The 9,458-nt window shown below is 46.1% G+C and overlaps 1 protein-coding gene across 1 annotated transcript in view; it reads right to left on the minus strand.

Moving 5' to 3' along the window:
- Nucleotides 1–2,552: 2,552 nt before the first annotated feature.
- slc26a6.2 (solute carrier family 26 member 6, tandem duplicate 2) overlaps nucleotides 2,553–9,458 on the minus strand; it is a 17,324-nt gene continuing 10,418 nt past the window's right edge. Inside the window, exons 14-19 of the mRNA XM_080015646.1 lie at nucleotides 9,348–9,440; nucleotides 7,001–7,120; nucleotides 6,558–6,707; nucleotides 6,016–6,070; nucleotides 3,872–4,014; nucleotides 2,553–2,973 (exon numbers count right to left, since the gene is read on the minus strand). Coding sequence (XP_079871772.1) covers nucleotides 2,950–2,973; nucleotides 3,872–4,014; nucleotides 6,016–6,070; nucleotides 6,558–6,707; nucleotides 7,001–7,120; nucleotides 9,348–9,440 — 585 coding nt within the window. The 3' untranslated portion in view covers nucleotides 2,553–2,949. The remainder of the gene's footprint in view (nucleotides 2,974–3,871; nucleotides 4,015–6,015; nucleotides 6,071–6,557; nucleotides 6,708–7,000; nucleotides 7,121–9,347; nucleotides 9,441–9,458) is intronic.

Genomic DNA, 9,458 nt, shown 5'->3' on the forward strand with positions numbered 1-9,458 from the left:
CTCTATCTCTCTCTGTCCCCCCCCTCTCTCTCCCTCTCTCTGCCCCCCCTCTCTTTCTCGCTCCCCCCTCTCCCTCTCTCTCTCTCCCCCCCTCTCTCTCTCGCTCCCCTCTCTCTCCCTCTCTCTCCCCCCCCTCTCTTTCTCGCTCCCCCCTCTCTCTCGCTCTCTCCCCCCTCTCCCTCTCGCTTTCTCCCCCCCCCCCTCTCTCTGCCCCCCCCTCTCTCTCGCTCTCTCTCCCCCCTCCCTCTCTCTCTCGCTTTCTCCCCCCCCCCCTCTCTCTCCCCCCTCCCTCTCTCTCTCGCTTTCTCCCCCCCCCCCCCTCTCTCTGCCCCCCCCCTCTCTCTCCCTCTCTCTCTCTCGCTTTCTCCTCCCCCCCTCTCTCTGCCCCCCCCCCTCTCTCTCATGTTCTCTTTCCATGTTCTCACCAGCAGCGGAAACAACGAATGGAATCCACGCTGGTTTGTGTGTGCGTGTGTGTTTGCGGGTGTGTTTGCGTGTGTGTTTGCGTGTGTACTCTTAGGCATTTGTGAGTCTCTCTCCGTCTGTGTGTATTCAAGAAAATATTTACCAGTCGGTTTATCTTATTTTAACGTGTGGAACCACAGGTGTAGAGCAGGTGTAATGTGTATTTACACTCCTCGAAGGATCACCAAGTTGTTCAGTTGTCTTAACCTGTTTTCATCAATTACTATTAATTCAAGTATGATAAATACCTTCGAGGTTCTCCGCGTGTTCTTCGATGAGTTGGAGCGTCAATCAGAAGACGTAACACGACTTTAGGAGTTAGTCAGATTTATTGTCAAGCAGAATCAAAAAGTAAAACAGAGTCTCTGGGTCTAATCCCTTGTCTCCCTGACAGAGCTATCGAGCAGGGTCACTTCGCAAAGTCTCAACCCTCATTTCTCAAGTGGTCACAAAAGGATATGTGGATCCCAAAGAACTATGTACGTGCAAAAGACCATGAGCAACATGCACGCAATAGGAAAAGTACTGGAAACAATATGTGTGCCCTGGTCACAAAGAACTGTTTCCAACCAGAGGCGGCATATTTTAACAAGCGCCATATTATTTCTGACACACTCCTGTTGTCTTCTCCGGCCTCTGACTGTCAGCTGCTGTGCGTGCGTGCGTTTCCTTCAAGCGCACTCATGCATCCCGGTCAGACCGGTCCGATCCATGTTCTGACTTCGTGTCACATCTCTGTGACGTTTGTGTCTCTATGTTGAACTTGCACATAAAGAGAAGCCATTTTTTTTATTGAAATGTATTATTTGTTTGTAATTTCTATTTGACTTTTCATTGTCACGTGGGTGACAAATTCTCAGTTTATATTGTGCAGTGTTGTGTTTGAAAAGGGAACTGTGTTGCACAAAAGTTAGCAAGTCACATAACTGTACATCTAGTTTTGTTGTTGTTGTGTTAAAAAATGGGTTCCGTGTCTGGTATTTCTGGGTATTTCTGAATATTATACTGTATATAATATTTAAAATGGCGCCCCCTGTTGAAACACATCGGCGTCACCATTGTGTGCGTCATTGAATGGACAGTATTGTAATATATATATATATATATATATATATATATATATATATAGATATAGATATAGCGTGCACACATAGAACTTATGATTGTTATAACATATATAACAATTTCCCACATTTATATGGTCTGATCGTTCTCATCATTAAAAAAAATGCATTTTCATCAGGACATATTTAAGCAGATGAAAGTAGAACATTATCAGCAAAGTTATTATGGATAACAACAAATAATACAAAAGCATATAAATAAATATTTTTGTCAGCTGAATTTAAATATGATGGAAAAATTGGCTGAAATATCAAAAATGTACAAACATTGCCTCCAAATCTATTTGGAGGCAATCTAATCTAAATGTATTCCTGTTAAATTTCAAGATTCGATTCTTGATTCTTGATTCTTGAAATCTAACAGGAATAAAATAACAACAGTTATTTATTTTCTGTTTACATTTTTTATTTAAAAAAAAATGTCCTGAAAATGATGGCGTACTTGAACCACTTTAATAATTCTGGACGGAATAACGTGTCATGTCTAAGGATATATTGTCAGGATGTGTTATGATGTGCATTCCTGTCCAATAAACACACACAAAAGGGAGCTCCACAACCTTCAAGCTGTACCTAGAACTGAAATAAGTAAAAGTGAAAGTAAAATATAAAAACGAAATACTTCTATAAAGAAAAAACTTAGAAAAAGCCAACTAAAAACTAACCAAAAATAACTAATAATCCCTCTTTTCAAACTAAATTATATTAAACCATATATTACAGAGTTACTTTGGAATTCTCTTAAAAATAAAACATAAGATGTACTCTATATATTTCGATATAAAAACATCACAAAATAACAAACGAAGACAAACAAAATAATACCAATTTATTTATTTTTATTACAGATTACGTTAATTATAAATTCCGTGGATGCAATCAACGTCTGCATAAATAAAGTTACATAACTTATTTCAAAAGAAATGCTTCAAACAAACTTGTTCATCCTGAGTTATGCAAACTCTTTGGTCCGACGTGGAACATCAAAGAAATATATTGTAACGTTCGAAAAACATAATTTAGTGTCTTGTCTCTCCAACGTGTGTGTGTGTGTGTGTGTGTGTGTGTGTGTGTGTGTGTGTGTGTGGTGTACAAATGGCTGTGTTTAAGGGTTATTCTTGTGAATTTAATTGTTTTGTAATCTGTTCAAGCTGTGTTCGTTATTTCAGATGCCTCTGTGTGTGTGCGTGTGTAAACGTGTGTATTCGTTCACAATGTCAGCTGATCGTGTACGTCTGCATCCTCCCGACCTCAAAGCTGAAAGGTGTGTGTGTGGGCGCGTGCGCGTCGTAGGTCTGGGTGGTGTCAATGCCGCCGCCGCCGATCGTCCCCGTTTCTCTCCCCCACTTTGTCCTGGCTTTCAAAAACGAGTCGCCAGCATCTCCTGCCAGGGAGTGGGGGGGGGGTGGAATGAGAGAGAGAGAGAAAGAGATGGAGGGAGGGAGGAAGGGAGGGAGAGCGAAGGGGAGGGGGCAGAGAGGGCGAGAGAGAGATAGAGGTGGAGAAAGAGGGAGAGAGAAGTGGGGAGAGAGGGAGAGGGGGAGAGAAAGGGGTGAGAGGGCAAAGAGAGGGAAGGAGGGAGAGACAGGGAGAAGAGGGCACAGGGAAAGAAACATAAATAACAAGAAGAAGAGAGATGGAGGGAGAAAGAGATTGTGGCAGAGCACTGTGGCGCTGAGAAACGTCTCTGCTGCAGCTTCCTGTGCTTCAGTGCAATCCAATGGGGCAAACGTTGAAGTCTTCAAAAAACATGTCAGGTCTGGGAGAATCTGAAGGCTCTGTTTTTATACAAATCATTTTATACTCCTTCCGACTCCACAAACATTGGTTCCATCCATCCCTTCCCAAACCCTTTTTTCACATCAAGATCATTCGTCGCTCTCGGGTGGAGGAATAAATTAATCGGCACAACTTCCTGCTTCTAGCCTCTTACGTTAGCGTGGACGTAGCCAAGAGGGCTGATTTGCAGGACTGCAAAACTGCTGAAATGCAGTTTGTGACCATTTTGCATTTGTCGCCGTGATCATATGGTGAGCTTCTCTTTCGGTGTTCTGCGAGGCCGCGCTATGAGGAGTTGTAGATGATGGGAACACACATTTTAATGAGGCCGCGGTCAGAAAACAGCCAAGCAGCCAAGCAGCCCTTCAAGTGTTTTTTCAATCAGTCTCATACTTCTTATCTCTTCTGATCTCTCCATTCCACAGGACAATAGGACAGCTGGTACTCACACACACACACACACACACACACACACACACACACACACACACACACACACACACCTCGGATTCATTGTGCATACGTGCACTCCCATTTTGGTGTGACAGGACGTGGAGAACGGCCTCGTGGACAGAGGAGAAGAGGAAGGATTTAGTCACTTCTTCACTGAAGAAACCTCCGCTCTGGAGACTGTCCACCACACCGGCTAGAGAGAGAGGACAGGGCGGGGGGAGAGAGAGAGCAAGAGAGAGAGAGGGAGAGAGGATTAGGTGGTGGTGGTGGTGGTGGGGGTGGGTGTAAAGCTCAAACCCTGCAGCTCTGAGTTGGGACCAACGTGAGCGTCCAGTCGGCGTCACGGTGAAGATACAGAGCAACACAGTCATCCGGGAGTAAACCCGTTTGTTGCACTGCCTCCTTTAAATCAATTCAGTTATTGATTGATGTTACTATTAATTATCTGCACTTTGCTGTTTTCTTTGGCATTTTGTCATCTTTGATGGTCGCTAAATGCACTTCATTGTTTATTATTTCTGTGTGGTGCCCGTTGGTCCGGTCAGGCTGCTGTTGAACCTTCCACCCAAATGCAAATACTTTTTCTCTCGTTTAACCTCACATTTTGCAGTTGAATGGTATACAAACAAACGGCAAGCATCACTCTCCTGCAAAACCCTGGAACCGAAGCCCCAGCGGGCTGGTATTGGCGACTGGCCGGGGTTCTGCTCCCTGGTGGCCGTGGGAGGGAAAGACCCACGGGGAAGGAAGAGAGAAGACAACGGAGAGATCGAGAGACGGGGTGTGGAGCGGAGGTGGCGGCCTGTTGTAATTGAAGGTTGTTATCGTTCTCAGCACAATAAACATTCTGCGGCCGTCATTATGCCGCTAAGCCTCCACCACGGGGGGGTATCAGCCAAACGCAGCCTCGTCGGAAAACTGCTGAGTGGCTGTACGTTGGGTTTAGGCATTCTGTGAAGAGAACACGTATTTCTGGGCTAAATAAAAACGTACGGGTGTGTGTGATAAATCCTAAAACAGAAGCAACAAATGCGGCTTCAGCAACATACCATAACAAATAACGTTTTGCAAAAAAGCCGGGCGGCCATTTTGAAAATTTTCACGGCTTCTCGATGCATGCAGTCCAGCCTGGATCTTTATTTTGGAAAAAGAAACATGACTGGAAGGCAAAGACACAAATAGACGCAGACGAGTTTTTCTGACATTGGTCAGCGACAGTTGCCGATATTTGACAAATTCTGTGAATCTGTGGCAAATTGTCCAGATCCAGTGTTTAATCCTCCCACTGGCTCCACTGCATCTGGCCCAGACTTCGACAGCCTGCGTTCCACGAAGCGTCTGTGGTTTCACGTCACCATTAAAACAAGGTACAGCTGTCCACACACGCATTTCCCTTCCAGACACAATAACAGCAGCGGACGTCTGAACCAACAGCGTGTCTTTATCAGCTGACATCATCCGTGCGTAATAGGGATTGGAACGTGAAATGTGAAAATAAATCCTGCATTTGTCTTTAAAGCAAAAATCTCTTCTCGGAGTCTGAATTATGCTCTTCTGGGTTATTTTTAACTTTCAGCACATGAATCCCATTTAGTGCTGAACCCAACTCTTCTATGTGGTCACGTACGATAATACACAGGAGCCCATGTTGAATCCCTTGTGTTGGGCTACACACAGATGTCCAGTCTGGTTTGTGGTGACAAAATTGTTTAAAGAGCAATTTTTAAAGTGGTAATCCATCAGTTGGTCTGTATTGGGTGGATTACACGACAAGCCCCAGAACTCCATTCGAAAACTGCAAAGCTTCTGGGATTTCCCTCGTTTCTCATTTGGTCACTTGAGGTGGTCGGGATATTTTTTGTGCCTCATACGTGTGCCTGATCCTTGCATTCTTGCCAGGAAAGGCGGACCCCGCCACTGACAACGCAAACAACATATCCTATAGGGGAGCACATGCAAAACGCAAAAATATTGAATGTCTGTTTCTTAAAAAGTGAAATAAATATGGGATACCTATATAATATGTGATTTTTTCAAAACAAGAGTCTTTAATAAAGGAATTACCACTTTAAAGCATGGCCTAGACAGAGTGCCCTGTAGCGATGGGAGGAGCTTTGGTTAATGGAATTTAAAGATTGCAATCACATTATTTGTGAAACCTGTGAAAAATAGATCTACAGTCACAGGGACTTACTCTGGCAGCCGGACAGCACCACCTCGATGCCGATGTCTCCGTAGTCCTTGTGGATCTGACAGAGAAACCGGGTTAGACCAGAAGTCATTTCATTATTATGACCATCTGATGCACTTTAATGCCATTGAAAAGTCCTGCGGGGATAGAGGCGGGGGCAGTGGAGAAGAGTGGAGGGAAGATGGAATAATGGAAAGAGAATGCCCGAGGTCATTAAATAACTATTCATTTCATTCAACCCTGAATGGCGGAGTAGAGACAGAATTATGAAGAAAATAAATGACTTTGCACTCTGCACTGAATTTTAAATCTATTCCGGGAATTTGTTTTCTCAAGGATTTGCAAATTGTTCTCTCTGTTCTCTCTGTTCTCTGTTCTCTCAGCGAAGAAAAGACTGAAAAGGTGCGAAAAATGGAAATGCAATTTGCCGCAATTGTCACAAGCAGAAATTGTATGAATGTCTGTGTGTACAGTGTATGTGCGTGTGTGTGTGTGTGTGTGTGTGTGTGTGTGTGTGTGTGTGTGTGTGTGTGTGTATCTCTCACATTGCGTATGGTTTTGACCCCCACGGTGTCTAGGAAGTTGACTGGGCTGAGGTCGAGGACAATGGCCCCGGGCAGCGAAGGGTTGCGGTGGTTCTCTCCCATCTCAATGGTGGCAATGTTGTTGTGCTCCACCACCTCTAGCTCCCCCTGCTGGACGGGATGGGGCAGGGCAGGAAGGGGCGGGGCAGGACGAGATGGACAGCAGATGGAAAACAACTTCCGCACAAAAAAATACCTCCGCTTTCGTTCCTGTCCGACGTTGACACGCACAGAAATACACCTCGGTCATTCCCAGGGTGAGCCGCGATGCATGATGGCCTGAGGTCAAAGGTCATCACAGCTGGCTTAAAGAGAGAACCCAAACCCCGAACCTCATGGAGTGTGCAGAGAATAAGCAGTAGAAACAGTACCACAGAGATAAAAGAGCATTCCGAGCTCCTCACCGGCTTTGGGTTCTTCTTGGCAGCCTTCTTGGCTTTCTTCTCCTCCTTCTTCTGGTGTCTCTTCACCTTGGCCTCCAGCTTCTTCTTGGCCGACAGGATGTGGGTGATATCGATGCCGGACTGAAAAAACCCCCAAAAAACCGCAGGAGTCAGTCATGGACGCCCAACACTGATCTCAGCTTCCTGAACCTGATCCACCTGAGTGGGGTCAAGTTGGGAATGGACACCATCCACCCACATTTGGTAAATAAATCAGATGGGTTGATGGGGTTCCCTCTAAATCGTTGCCATATTTTTCTATACGGACCTTCGGGAAGGGATTACACTCATTGATAACGTTGAGGATTCCCGTGATATTCCCATTGTGGTTTCAGAATTTCAACAACATTGTGGTTTGCTGTTCTCATTCAAAAAAGTGACTGTGATGTGGGGATGGGATGGTTTGAGCAGCCACCCCTGACCTGGATCTAGGTGATTGGGATCAGAGTGGTTGCATACCTGTTTATTGGGCTAACAAGAGGCAGGTTAAAACCCCCATCCCCACACACACTCAGTCAGGATAGAAGCCCTGTCATGACATGTTCTATCTGCTCCTGGCTTGTTCCAGCTAGCCTCCTCTTTACAATAAACTGCTCCTGCCTTGTTCCACCTACCCTCCTCTCTACAATAAACTGCTCCTGGCTTGTTCCAGCTAGCCTCCTCTCTACAATAAACTGCTCCTGGCTTGTTCCAGCTAGCCTCCTCTCTACAATAAACTGCTCCTGGCTTGTTCCAGCTAGCCTCCTCTCTACAATAAACTGCTCCTGGCTTGCTCCAGCTAGCCTCCTCTCTACAATAAACTGCTCCTGGCTTGTTCCAGCTAGCCTCCTCTCTACAATAAACTGCTCCTGGCTTGTTCCAGCTAGCCTCCTCTCTACATTAAACTGCTCCTGGCTTGTTCCAGCTAGCCTCCTCTCTACAATAAACTGCTCCTGGCTTGTTCCAGCTAGCCTCCTCTCTACAATAAACTGCTCCTGGCTTGTTCCAGCTAGCCTCCTCTCTACAATAAACTGCTCCTGGCTTGTTCCAGCTAGCCTCCTCTCTACAATAAACTGCTCCTGCCTTGTTCCAGCTAGCCTCCTCTCTACAATAAACTGCTCCTGGCTTGTTCCAGCTAGCCTCCTCTTTACAATAAACTGCTCCTGCCTTGTTCCAGCTAGCCTCCTCTCTACAATAAACTGCTCCTGGCTTGTTCCAGCTAGCCTCCTCTCTACAATAAACTGCTCATGGCTTGTTCCAGCTAGCCTCCTCTTTACAATAAACTGCTCCTGCCTTGTTCCAGCTAGCCTCCTCTCTACAATAAACTGCTCCTGGCTTGTTCCAGCTAGCCTCCTCTTTACAATAAACTGCTCCTGCCTTGTTCCACCTAGCCTCCTCTTTACAATAAACTGCTCCTGGCTTGTTCCAGCTAGCCTCCTCTCTACAATAAACTGCTCCTGGCTTGTTCCAGCTAGCCTCCTCTCTACAATAAACTGCTCCTGGCTTGTTCCAGCTAGCCTCCTCTCTACAATAAACTGCTCCTAGGTTGTTCCAGCTAGCCTCCTCTCTACAATAAACTGCTCCCGGCTTGTTCCACTTACCCTCCTCTCTACAATAAACTGCTCCTGGCTTGTTCCAGCTAGCCTCCTCTCTAAAATAAACTGCTCCTGGCCTGTTCCACCTGGCCCCCTCTCTTCAATAAACTGCTCCTGGCTTGTTCCACCTAGCCTCCTCTCTACAATAAACTGCTCCTGGCCTGTTCCACCTAGCCTCCTCTCTACAATAAACTGCTCCTGGCCTGTTCCAGCTAGCCTCCTCTCTACAATAAACTGCTCCTGGCTTGTTCCACCTAGCCTCCTCTCTACAATAAACTGCTCCTGGCTTGTTCCACCTAGCCTCCTCTCTACAATAAACTGCTCCTGGCTTGTTCCAGCTAGCCTCCTCTCTACAATAAACTGCTCCTGGATTGTTCCAGCTAGCCTCCTCTCTACAATAAACTGCTCCTGGCTTGTTCCAGCTAGCCTCCTCTCTACAATAAACTGCTCCTGGATTGTTCCGGCTAGCCTCCTCTCTACAATAAACTGGGGAGGAGGGGGGGGGTGACATTTGAACAATGTCCATCACAGCTGGATCGTGAAGTGTCAAAGCAGGATCTCAGTGTGTCAGATAAGTCTGGATGTTAACTGTATAGAGACCAACGTGGAAGACGGTGGTGAATTGTCTGTGTGTGTGTGTGTGTGTGTGTGTGTGTGTGTGTGTGTGTGTGTGTGTGTGTGTGTGTGTGCGTGCGTGCATGCGTGGGTGCGTGTGTGTGTGTGTGAGCACTCACCTTCTCCGCCAGGGCGGCTTGGTACAGCTCGGCATTGGCAAAGTAAAGCGTCGCAGAAGAGCGAAAGATCACTACCCCTGGCACCTGCTTCACCTGCCGATCAACTCAAAT

The sequence above is a fragment of the Zeus faber genome (genome assembly GCF_960531495.2).
Source record: "Zeus faber genome assembly, chromosome: 15".
NCBI lineage: Eukaryota > Metazoa > Chordata > Actinopteri > Zeiformes > Zeidae > Zeus > Zeus faber.